The sequence below is a fragment of the Ipomoea triloba genome, chromosome 8 (genome assembly GCF_003576645.1).
Source record: "Ipomoea triloba cultivar NCNSP0323 chromosome 8, ASM357664v1".
NCBI classification, from domain to species: domain Eukaryota; kingdom Viridiplantae; phylum Streptophyta; class Magnoliopsida; order Solanales; family Convolvulaceae; genus Ipomoea; species Ipomoea triloba.
Window position 1 is genome coordinate 14231865 of NC_044923.1, and position 13944 is coordinate 14245808.

A 13944-nucleotide genomic window follows, 5' to 3' on the forward strand; every position below is an offset into this window, starting at 1 on the left:
ATTCTCCGTTGAACTTTGCTATGGTTTTGACCCTTCATTCTTGACCCTTTTTTGCCTTGACTTCATCCCGATTCATCTCCATTTTACGCTTCCTCATGCCTAGGTCCCGGTTTCCAATGATTGAGCCGTAAATACATGAAATACACTTCTTTCTTGCACAAACACATAATATTCACTTAGAAATTAGTACAATTAAAGCATATTTATATGTTAATTAACGGCTTATCACCCAACTCCTATTTTAGGCCATTGATGGTTGCTTGTTCGACTTTGGGTTTTTATTTAAAAATATGTTTTTTTGCTTGAATTGGTTGTTAATTGATTCCTATGTCATATCTTTGCGAAACTTCAAAATGGAATGGAACTGTTCGGTAAATAATCAGCCTATCAGCCAATTTTGGCTTATTTGACCACTATTAGTTGTTTGACTTGGTTAAAAAATCAATATTAGTGTTTGGTTAATAAGCTTTTTGTAACTCCAAAATGCTAAAATTCAAAAGGATACTCAAAGCAGCCTTTTCAATTAGCTTTTTGAGAAAAGATATTATACCAAACAGCTATTAGCTAATAGCTAATTTATCAAACAACTTTCTACAATCAGCTAATGTTATCAACAAATCATTCTTTCTAACCCAAACAGCCAACACAATCAGCTCTAACCCAAACAGCCAACACAATCAGCCAACACAATCAGCCAACAACTATTTACCAAACAGGGCCTATAAATATCAATAGGACAAATATTTATAGATTTTTAAAAACTTTCTCATATTAAAAAGTCTACAAAAGTCATTAAAACTCTAAATTGAATACACCCTCACAAACATTCCATAATTTCTATTAATATATTATTTATAATTTTCTTACAAAAGTATATTTTTATAAATCAAAAATAAATGCATTGTAAAAAAAAAATAAAAAATAAATATTGAACTAATGAAACAACTAATGTTGAGTAATATCTAGAATGAAAAAGTACGAATTAAAATATTCATTTTGTAAGTACAATTATCTTTGATTGGCAATAGTTTCACCTTGTTGGGTATATCAACACAAATACATATATTAATAATTAATTAACATACAATTATATAAAATTACATTAATTAAATAAAAATTATACAATTATACTAAGAATATTTATGTTGTTGTTGGTGTTTGCAGCAGCAACCTACTGCTGTGAGTTATGATATATTTAGTTGTTACTATTTCCTTATTATTTTATATATTATGTTATTAGTTCTAGTGGCTGTAACTTAGTCATATTAGTTTAGCCTATAGAATAGGAGAGTCTTTAGTAGGTTATAATAAATAGACTCTCTCTCTCTTGTAATCTGAATTGAAATCAAATCCTTTTACTAATCTGGTATCAGTTGCGAAAGGTGAGCGTAACTTTTTCCTCCTTTCCCGATCCTCCTTCGCGTTCGGTTTCCGATCATCACCCATGGCCAACCCACCCACCGACAACACTCTCGCCGTAGCTACCAACCCACCACCAGTTTCGCCACCCTCACTCACGGCCGCTCACCACTATGTTTCGGTGAAGCTCACAACCCGTAATTACCTCCACTGGAGAACCCAGTTGGTACCATTCCTACGCGGGCAAGGCTTGCTCGGCTTCCTGGACGGTTCGCACTCGTGTCCGCCGCCCACCGTCTCTACTTCCCTGCAGCCGACGTCGACCTCTGCCTCGCCCCCGGTACCCAATCCGGCGCATCAAAATTGGGTCCAACAAGATCAGTCGATCTTGTCTCTTCTGATCTCGTTACTCACCGACGATGTCATGTACCGCGCCGTTGGTAGGACCACCGCCCAGGAGGTTTGGGATGCCATCACTGCTGCTCTAGCCTCGTTGTCGCAGTCGAGATGTTTGAGTCTCCTCAGCCAGTTTCAGACTCTCCGGCAAGGGAATCAGTCGCCGACTGAATACCTCGAAAAAGCACAAATACTCGTCGAGGCTCTCTCACTCGCTGGATGACCGCTCTCTCCCGACGAACAGGTGCTATATGCACTTCGCGGCCTCCGTCCCGAATATCGATCGATGGCAAGTGCGCTAACCGTCTCCGCCGCAACAGTGACGTTAGCCCAGCTTGCCGACCACTTGCAAAATCAAGAATTCATCAACTTTGATGATTTCACAGTCGCTGACGCCGTCGGTCAAACCCAGGCTTTGATGGCGTTGTTTGCAGGTCGCGGCAGAGGTCATGGTGATTCCGGCGACAGGCATTCTGAAAATAACCGTGGCGGGTGACACTAGAGAGGCAGAGGCAGTTCTGGCCGTAGTCGCGGCGGTGGAGGATCCCCCCGATGTCAGATTTGCAGGTCTCACGGCCATACGGTCGTTCACTGTTTCAAGTGGTATGACGACCGCCCTGCACCCCGAGCGAATGTCGCTGTTGATGGTGAACCCAATCCGGCTGTGTCTGATGCTTGGTATTCTAATACTGGAGCCTCATCTCACACGACTCCGAATGACGCCATGATGACCCATTCCGAGATTTACAATGGTGGTGACGTCTTAAAGGTCGACAGTGGCGCATGTTTAGCAGTCTCATGAATCAGCCATGTAGTTATTCCATCTCAGTCCAAACACTTAACCATGTCAAAAATTTTATATGTTCCTAAATTATCACTTCCGCTTCTTTCCGTTGTTAAATTTACAAACGAAAACAACGTTTTCTTTGAATTTCATAACGATTGTTTTCTTGTGAAGGATTGCAACACTCTATGGCGGTACTTCTTAGAGGGTCAATGGTCGGTGGTCTATACAGATTATCAGTTCCCTGGTCTCACTATGCGTTCGTTTCTGCTCGAGCCTCCTCAGTCATTTGGCATCAACGGCTTGGGCATCCCCATAATCAAGTTTTGAGTCGTGTCCTAAAGCAATGTCCTGTTAGTGTCAATAATTTAAATAGTCACAATCTTTGTACACCATGCCAACTTGGAAAATCGGCACGTTTTCCTTTAGACAGTGTATCTAATAATAGCCAAAATGTATTATATTTACTGTACACGGATATCTGGGGTCCGTCACCGGTGCTATCAGCTACCGGATCTAGATATTTTGTACTGTTTGTCGATGATTTCTCCCGGTATTGCTGGTTTTATCCCTTACGGCTAAAATCAGATATTTATAATAGCCAAAATGTATTATATTTGCTGATTTCTCCCGGTATTGCTGGTTGCTGAGATTCAACCTTGTGCTTGAGGGGGTGTGTGAGTTATGATATATTTAGATGTTACTATTTCCTTATTATTTTATATAGTATGTTATTAGTTCTAGTGGCTGTAACTTAGTCATATTAGTTTAGCCTATAGAATAGGAGAGTCTTTAGTAGGTTATAATAAATAGACTCTCTCTCTTGTAATCTGAATTGAAATCAAATCCTTTTACTAATCACTGCGATCGCAACAATTTTTTCCTTTGAATATCAACAAATAATATTTTTTCGTACCAAAGTATATGAGTATTTAAGAAAGGTTTGAAACGTACCGTAAAATTGATGAAAAGTTTGTCTGATTTTGATAGAGGGAAAAAAGTCTGTAGAGAATGTTGAATAATTTGGGGTTGGAAGGTTGAATTTCATATACTTATATTAATGAAGAAAAGATCTACAGCAACCTTATTCTGATAGAGTTATCAAAGTTAATAACTTTTTGAATAGCAGTAGACCTTTAAAGACTATAAACGTCTGAATCGAATACTAGTATACTTTAAAAGTTTTGAAAAGTCTGGATCCAATATGAGTAGACTTTTAAAGAGTTTTAAAAGTCTAAATTGAATACCGCCAAACTTTTAAAGTTAGTAAAAGTCTTTAAAAGTCTATGAAAGTTATGATTAGATACATTCCCCTTATTAAAACTCTAAAATTCGCAAGATGACATGATGTTTAATGTGCTTGAGTAACATCCGGATTACATATCGCCCGATGAACTTCAAAATTTAAGTAGTAATATCTCCATCAACGAAATTTTAAATGAGACCTCTATTGAGATGAATGAGATTCACAACAATATTGCTACTTCATTATGATATGCTAGATCATGATTATGGTAATAGTTTCATTTCACAACGTTAATTTTTAATATGTAAACAAATTTATTTAAATTTTATAAATATATTATTTTTAGTTTTTTTACATTTATCAACTCATCAAAAAAATTAATTTTATGAAACACTTTTAAACATAATCAATTAAATTAATAACTCTTTCATTTTCCATTTTTAATTTATAGCTTTCCAGCTTTCAAATAGCTGGGAAACATAGCTTTGGTTGTCTTGCCTTGGATGGCATGTTGATACCTTTATTCTGGAATATTCTAGTGGGCGAATTTTTCTTTTTATTTGAAAAACAAGACACTAAGAAAACGTTAAAAAAAAAAAGAAGAAAAAAAGTAAGACCACTTGTCACGTGACACAACGCATCGAAACCCTCTTTTATACACAGCCACGGCTTTCCCCTTCCTCTGTATCCAAGCACACTGCCGCACTTCAACTCTCTCTAATCCCTCAAAACCTCTCTCTCTCTCTTAAACTCCGCCATGGCGAAAATCAAGATCGGAATCAACGGTGCCATCTGCTTTCCCTTCTTACATCACTTCCTTTGATTTTTTTCTCCGCAGAGAATTGAGACCTATAAAAGAAGGGATTTTTACGGTGATTTTGTTGATTTGGTTTCAGGATTTGGAAGGATTGGAAGGTTGGTCGCCAGGGTTGCTCTCCAGAGAGAAGATGTCGAGCTTGTCGCTGTCAACGATCCATTCATCACCACCGAGTACATGGTAAATTTTCTTTCGTTTTCTGCGAGTTTCTGATGTTACTGATGTAGATTTTTATTTTTCAAAATATGGGTAGATGGATCTGTTTAGTCTTATAAGATATATATATGGTTTGTTTTTGTTTGGTAGACATATATGTTCAAGTATGATACAGTACATGGTCAATGGAAGCACAAGGAACTGAAGGTCAAGGACGAAAAGACCCTTCTTTTTGGTGAACAGGAAGTTAGAGTCTTTGGGATCAGGTATGGAATGGTGTGCTTGTTTCAGATCTGGGATTTTCGGTCTTTGTTTTTTAAGACTTCTTTCTTTGAAAAATTGTTGTGATGAGTTTGATCTATGGGTTTTCAGAAACCCAGAAGAGATCCCATGGGGTGAAACAGGTGCTGACTATATTGTGGAGTCTACTGGAGTCTTCACTGACAAGGACAAGGCTGCTGCTCACTTGAAGGTTTGATATTCATCTCATTTTATTCCTTTTTGTCTTTAGGCCTACTTTAATTATGAAATCAAGCTTGCTTATGTGATATTGTACAGCTTGTTAATGCTTGCCTCACTGCTACCTATCTGACTATCCTAATCTGCATAGACTTGTCACAGTTTTAGTGAAATGATTTGTAGAAGAACCAATTGATAGTGATTTTGAAAAGCATTTTAGCCTGGATCTGTTTTTGCAGTTATTATTATTATTATTTTTAATTTGTGGCTGTTTAGATGCCTCAATAAGTATTTGTTTATTGTATTTTTATTCATTGAAATTATGATTATTTGAATGGAAGGTAAATTAGTCACTTAATGATAATCAAATTCAATTTTATTGTATATAATTGAGTAATTAAACTATCTACTTGGTTGGTTTGATTAGGGTGGTGCTAAGAAGGTTGTGATATCTGCTCCTAGCAAGGATGCCCCAATGTTTGTTGTGGGAGTAAACGAGAAGGAATACAAGCCCGAGCTTGACATTGTTTCCAATGCTAGCTGCACTACTAATTGTCTTGCTCCCTTGGCCAAGGTTACATAAAAGCTCCAATAACTTTCTTTTTATTTGTTAGTGGATGTCTGTGGTCTGTTTGACTTATGTTGCCTTTATATTGTCTGCAGGTCATTAATGATAAGTTTGGCATTGTTGAGGGTCTGATGACTACTGTCCACTCCATCACCGGTTAGTAGTTGTACTTGTATATGCCATGTATTATGTTACTCATTTGGACTATTGTTTGTATGGGATATCAAACTGTTCATATGCTTTCCAGCTACTCAGAAGACGGTTGATGGTCCATCTATGAAGGATTGGAGAGGTGGAAGAGCTGCTTCATTCAACATCATTCCTAGCAGTACCGGAGCAGCCAAGGTGGAATGGTTAAATTTTTATTACGGTTTAGTTGTTTCAATAAATGCTATTATGGCTGCAACACATTCGATCACTTTGGTTAATTTGCATGTGTTATTATGTATGTAGGCTGTTGGGAAGGTACTCCCAGCCCTTAATGGAAAGTTGACTGGAATGGCCTTCAGAGTTCCCACTGTAGATGTTTCTGTGGTTGATCTTACTGTGAGAATCGAGAAAGAAGCTTCCTATGATGAGGTCAAGGAGGCTATCAAGTAAGCTCTTTTTGATATCTTGTGGAGTTGTGGGATTAATGAAGCTGGCAGTTGAAATATTTTGGAAATATCAATGTTGTAGAAGGTGCTAGGGGCTACTAAGGTGCAGGGTTGCCACCTAAATAAAAAAAATTCCGCTAAAAACAACGTTGTTTTGAGCAGAAAAACCAATTAAAAAAAAGCTCCGGCTGGCTAGCAACTCCACCTACACCCTTTTTTGCCTTGGCCTAAGGGGCGCCTAGGTGGCTGCCTATGCTAATTTTTACAACACTGGGAAATATGTAATTAGTGCTTGAACATTGCTCATTTACTTGTATACAAACTCGATTATCTTCAGGGAGGCAGCAAATGGGCCACTGAAAGGCATCATTGGTTACACTGACGAACACGTGGTGTCCAGCGACTTCGTTGGTGATAACAGGTGAATAATTGGTCCACCTTATCTTGCATCATATCTAGATACTGTTGCCTGTGGAATGGAATACATTTGATGAGTGTAAATTCGTGTATAATAATTGCAGGTCCAGCATCTTTGATGCTCAGGCTGGAATTGCTTTGAACAAGAAATTCCACAAACTTGTTTCTTGGTATGACAACGAGTGGGGCTACAGGTAAACAATTTTTCTAAATAATGTTTCTTTGCATTGCCAAGCCTGATGTCTAGTTTGGATGCTAACTTCACCTTCATGTTTTGCAGTTCCCGCGTGATCGATTTGATCTGCCATATGGCTTCTGTATCCAAGTAAGGATGAGGCTTTGGACTTCGGACTTCTTGAGCCGCAGGTTTTTTATTCAAGTGTAGCATTTCATTAGAGTTTTGGTTGGTAGTTCTTGATCAGACGTGAGTTTAAATAAGCCAGATGAGAGCCTCTGTATGTTTTTTTGAACATCTTGAGCTAGATGTTATGTTGACAGTGGTGGTGGATATGTGCCACGCCACGCCTTTCATGGTTGCCTAACATTTATTCAACTTTAATAAAGCATGGCATGGTGCATGCAGCCTTTTGTGTGATCTTATATTCCATCGACTTTTATTACTGCCACCACAAAGCGTAATACCTGAGCAGAGCTGGGGTTGGTCGAGAATCAATTGACTGGGCTCCACTCCTTTAGAATCTGGCTTTTATCAGTGCATGAATATTGATCTTGATCTGCTTTTTGCCTAACTCAGCCTTTTTTGACAGCTTGCTTGCTTGCTTTGGGAGAATCTTGTTAAGTTAAAATACAATTATTATCTCAGGTCTGCAATTAAAATAGTGCATTTTGTGGGTTGTAAGTGTCTGATTTTGTTATTGTGGAGATGCATGTGTGCAACTTGGGTTTTGTTTTTTGCATTTTTATTTTTAATTTCAGTTTTGGTCCTTTTGGGAATCAATTTGGTGGGTGAAATTTTACTGGATTTCCACTCTTACAAAAAAGGTTATGGAACAGGATGTTTTTACCTGTAAATTTTGATCAACTACAAGTTATGATAAAGTTTGTACATGAAAAATGTATTTACGGACGAGCAAATACCAATTTTGGTCATATGACTATTAGAACAATAATAGTTTTGGTTTACATGTCTTGTTTACCAATTTTTATGTACGATTATTGTTTTAATTAATGCCAGAATTATCATGCGGGGCACCTCTACATTTAGGACATGTAGGAATTTATTTATTTATTTATTTTTTGATTGGAGAAGAGGGAGAAAATCCCAGAAAAACTATAACACGTGGTCCCTCCTACTACGAGGGATTCTCCGTTGGAAGTTAGCCCCCACTAAATCCTCGAAATGTTGATCTCGCAACTCATTAGGCAGCTCGTGGAGCTGGAAATTACATGTCCATGGATGGGTGGACATGTAGGAATTTATTATAGAGGACATGTAGGAATTTGAAATTATTATAGGTACTTTTGTCTTTTTATAATTAAGATGTTAATTTGAGCATGAATAAAGGGATTTTAGTTTTAAGGTTTCCTTATTCATTTAAAGTACTTTTAATAATTTAAAATTCTGGCAATCTACTAAATAGAGAGGGGTGATTGGTGATGAATTTTGAAAAATTAGTAGTACATATATAGATCAAAATTTTCATTTTGTTAATATTTGCGGGATTAAAATTGATATTTGCTCTTTTTTTTTTTATTTTTATTTTTTTTATTTATACATGGTCACCTTTGTTAAATGTGGAATGGCAAATTCAAATGAATGATTAATTATAAGAAACAAATGAAAGTTAATAATATAAAATTAAAAGAATTTATTTGAATGTGTCAATTTCATAATGTTAAGGTTAGATTTTGTTTTAATAAATTTTCATGGTCAACCAAAAGTTGAGAGAATTTTGAACACCTTCATTCCTCAGTGAGAATTGGGATTGATCAGTTGGTGAGTTGAGAAAAAAACTAATTAGATTTATTATAATTTGATTATTGTAAAAAAATGTACATTTGCCGATACTTTGGTTTAAAATTTATTCTGTAACTTCTTTCTAATGTCAATTTTTTTTAAAAAAAAAGAAAAATCATAATGGCTTTAGTGGTATGTGATATTAAATTTTATATAATTTTTAATTAAATTAAATATTATAATTAAGTTCATAATTATCTTTTAGGAAAATTGTAATTTATGCTTCGGCCTTTTAAGTGGTATAAATGTTGTTCCTGAATTTTAGTATTCCTCACTTAATGGATTGGTTATATTACATTCTTTAGTAAGGTTAAAATGATCATTAAACAGAAAAAAGGAAAAAAAAAAAAGATTTGTTTTAAAACAAATGCAAGAAAATAATTTTTAAAGTTCCTTAGATGTCACTTTTGAATGCTATGTATATAGTCTAATTAATTAATTGACCAATGTTTATATTAAATTTTGTATTGTATTTTTTTTAATACACTCTTAACATATTCATTGTTTTTGTTCAACAATTATACCAATTTTGATTGGTATAAGGTTCGAACTTAAGATATTCTTTATAGTAAGTTAAGAATAATAAATAATTTATGGAATATTTCGTTACTAAAATTTAAACTAATCGAATGTTGGGGTATATAATAGAGAATAAAATATAAAAAAAATAATAAAAATATTAAAATTAAAATAATATGAATTATTCATTTCATCAAATAATTAGATCGATATTTTTTAAATCTTATTATAGATCTAACTTTATTGATTCTTATTAGTAAAACTAGTTTTTCACATGAGATATTGCCCAATGTTTATTATTAAATAAGTATTTCAAAGTATATCAATGCAAGATAATATAGGAGATGTTAATGTATATGTAATTGAATGTTGAATTTGTTTATTTAAATCGGTAATTAAAAGTTAATAAATGCAAGATAATATTTGAGAGATTGATTATAATTGTCACTAAAATAAATGTTTGTAATTTTGTAAAAACGCTAATCTAAATACTTAGTATAAAAAGGATAGTATATAAATAAATATTACTTTTTCGTTTGAATTTCTCTGAGCGTTTTTAATTCTCTTTCGACTAGCATTGTCATTGTCTTATCTTCAGTACTTGTTTTAAAAAGAAATTTATTTATTGGTATTTGGTAATGTGTCATGTGCAATTGAGTTATTGTAGTAGTATAGAGGGCAGCGTCATGCAATGAGATTATGATGTAGGAAATTGTGGATTTGTCTCGTTGTGTTTGTACATATGACTGAGATTTTAGTTGTATTATAAACTCTTAATTTTGCAAGCGCCTATTGATATTTGACAGTGGTAGTTATTTCTCCCTACATGTTTCATGTGCTGTGAGATGTTGTCGTACATTTTCATGTGAAAGTATTGAACAAAATATTAATATTTATTATATTTGTAAAAGTTAATGAGTAGTACATTTTGTTGTAGTTTCGTAACTTGTTTACTTGATAGTAACAACAATAGCTTTGCAGGTAGTTCGAATACTGATACTGCAATATGTCCAGTTTCATCAACAATTTCTACATCCATTTCACATGTTTATTTTGAAGTTCATATTTTTGGAATTAGTATGAATGAGTGTAGTACTTGATTTTGTGTGTGCATGTGTGTTTTTTTTTTTTTTTTTTTTTTTGATTTTATACTAATCTTGGAGTGCCTACTGCCGCTTTTTCATCACAATGCATGCAGTTAAATATTTTGCCACTTTATGCATAAACATTTTAAAACTCTAGTTACATCCTATATACCAATTATTTTTGTTGTCAAGATTGATGCTGATTTTGTCTTTAAAATGAAATGAATTGTAGATTTATATTAATTATAATATATTTAAAAATGCACAATAAGTATTTTACATACAAGATTAATAAATGCTGCAACGGTAACTATTTTTCAAATTTTTAATGTTCTATTATCCTATTGACATTTTTAATAATGAGTTTTAAATCAATTTATTGGGTTATTTGAATGTCTTTTAACTCAATAAATCATCCTTAAGTAATTAATATGATTCGCTTCAAACTGTTTTTAAAATTTTTTTCCCATGTTATTAACATAATACTTGTTAAATAAATATATAACATTATTTTTTAGTATGCCTTTGATATTTAATTACAAGATAGTGTAAAAAAATAATGAACAATATAGTGGATATAATTAATTAATAAATTTGAAGATAAGGAATCTTTGTATTGTAGAAAATATAGACAATATAACTAATGAAATTATATCTCTTTTTAAATTTTTTGTTAATGAATATTTTTTTTTGAATAAAGGCATTGTAGATATTGAATTATAAATTAAAGAAATGCATATGCATTTTTTTTTTTGTAACTACTAATTTATTTAATAGATTAATAGAGTGAGATGCTTACTTTTGAATAATATACTCTAACATATTCGTAGTATATATTCAACAATTATGCCAACTTTGATTGGAATGATGTTCGAACCTAAAACTTTACTTATATAAATTAATGGGTAAGTTAAAAGTTAACGGATAATCATATGATTAAGGATAAATTAGGAAATCTCAAGGAAAAATATAAATCTAAACAATATGAACAATCCATTTGATTTAATAATTTGACAGTCATTTTTTCTATCCATTATAGGCCTAACTTTATTTGGCTCTTAATAGCAAATAATGTGTGTATATATATATATATATATACACACACACACACACACACACACACACACACTTATAATAAGAGCCAATAATGTTAGACCCTTAACAGGAACTAAAAAAATGTTGGCGTAATAGTCTGCTATGACATATTGTACTTTGTGTTCTTCTTATTGTGCAACTTCCAATTAAATTCCTAATATATCTTAATCTTTTATAATTTTACCAAATTTTTCCGTTAAATATAACGGAAGTTTAACATTAAATTCTTTAGACAATTTGTTTCTTTATTGCAGTTTTCAAACAAATTGGCAATATTCTATAATATAATTGTGTATAGATTTTTAGCTTAAAATTAGAATATTGAAGTCTTAATAAGATTCTATAATACAATTTTGTATAGATTCTTAACTAAACCATTATTTTACCCAAAACAACAGTATATAAACCCCTCCCCTTCTCATTGGTATTCACAAAAAACTAAACCTAACATATTCTGCAACATACCATCTACTTGACATTCTATATGTATGATTGTCAAAATATTATCATGCTAATTCTATTATTTGTATTTGAACTCATAATGATTACAGTTTAAAAAAAAAATCAATGATGGTATACTTGTATCCTTGTATGTAATGTTGCTGTTCTCATTATATTCCTCAATAATCTACACATTTTAGTTACTCCTAACTCCCTAATCTATAGTTTTTGAATTTATGGTGTGTTCCCATTATATTATTTCATAACATCCTTTATGAACATATTTTCCATGACACAAGGATATTAGTAATGACAAATGCAATAAAGTTAATTGATATTGACACACAAACTGTGGGCTGGAGTTGTACAGTTCATGTCATTAAGAAAAACGAACAAAAAAATGCTATTGGAACGCCTGAGAAAAAATATATTCTCATCGTACTTGAGAATGAAACAGTAAGTAAATGGTAAAATTTTTCTCCCATTATTATTATTATTATTATTATTATTATTATTATTATTATTATTATTACTATTACTATTACTATTACTATTACTATTACTATTACTATTAAGAAGATGCTCTCATTCACCACCAACATCATTGTAAATGCTATATCTAAATGCAAGGAACTCGGGTTCAATCAATATAATAGTGCTTGATAATGACATTGGAATGTATGATATCACTTTATAAATCAACAAATGGCATATCATCTCAAATGTCATTGTCAAACTTGTCCGGACGAACTATAAAGTACATGATCACAAATACAATTACACATGGATTTTAAATAGTCGGACCGGTGTCCAAACAAGTGACAATGATGACACGCCATTTGCTCCCATGTAAGTGGTTTATTTGTTTCTACTTATTTTAGTTGTAATTTAGCTATTTACAATTTCGTTATGTTTTATTAAAATATATAAGCATTGAGACTATTTCTTTGATTTTTATTAATTTAGCATTTTTTTTCTTTCTCATTATTATATGACTACTTTAACCAATTAAGGAACACTAATTTAAAAATACGCATTGGGCATTGGTTTAATCGCGCGTGTTCTAACTAGTATATATACATATATATATTAGATAGATAGATTACATTGAGTTAAAGCATATCCAATTATAACTACAAAAAATTCGTGGGATGGAAAGGAGTACTCTAAAGAGTAATTGCTCCAACCAAAATTAAAGTACAAACAATGTTAAAAATTCTGGCTGGTATGCATTTTGTATAACGGAGGAGATTGGCTCAACTCATATTGTAATTTGTTTTTTGATAGTTATTTTACAATGTTAATGTTTAAATATGTGGTAGACTTTATTTCAAAAAAAAATGTGGTAGACTTAATTTAGTAAATCATTTGAACATTGTAATTGTAAAAATATATGTTGGCTTTTAATGAAAATTTTTTAGGAGTAACTCCAAAGAGATATTCTCTTTCAAAAAAGAAAAAAGAAAAAAAGAAGAGATATTCTTTAACTATAATATCTGATATTTTATTATTCTGTTTGGCTTGATTTAAAGAATAACTACTCAAATTGATAATCCAAATAAATTTATCTTGTTATCATACTTACAAGTTCAAAGTCATTTGTAATTTGAAGACGTGGGATTGGTTCTGTTTGGCAGAGCTTATTTAGGAGCTTATAACTTATTTTAATCTACTAATGAGCTATAAGCTCTGTTTGGTAATGTTCTTAAAATAAGCTAATAACTTAAAATAAGAGCTTATTTTAAAAATCTACTCTAAAAAAAAGCTAGTAGCTTATTAACTTTTTTCCATCTTTATCCTTATTATTTTAAATAAATGACATCTTTTACCCATTCAAATTAAAACCCTTTTGACCTTTTATCATCAATATGTTTGGTTGTAATTTTAATTTGACATTGTGTTTAAACATTAATTTTTGTATGAACTAATTTTATGAATTATAAACATTTTGTTTTACTTTACATATTTTCAAATATATGTTCTTACTTTATATTTTATTAAAAGACAAAAACTTGTATGAGACCGTCT

General features: G+C 32.3%; 1 protein-coding gene across 1 annotated transcript; it reads left to right on the top strand.

Moving 5' to 3' along the window:
* Positions 1–4413: 4413 nt before the first annotated feature.
* Positions 4414–7398, top strand: LOC116027325 (glyceraldehyde-3-phosphate dehydrogenase, cytosolic). Its single transcript, XM_031268885.1, has 11 exons — positions 4414–4570; positions 4682–4782; positions 4909–5024; positions 5131–5230; positions 5645–5791; positions 5881–5941; positions 6033–6130; positions 6239–6381; positions 6719–6802; positions 6903–6992; positions 7079–7398. Exons 1-11 carry the CDS (start codon positions 4543–4545, stop codon positions 7125–7127), a joined length of 1017 nt encoding a protein of 338 aa, XP_031124745.1. The 5' UTR covers positions 4414–4542; the 3' UTR covers positions 7128–7398.
* The last annotated feature ends 6546 nt before the right edge of the window (positions 7399–13944 follow it).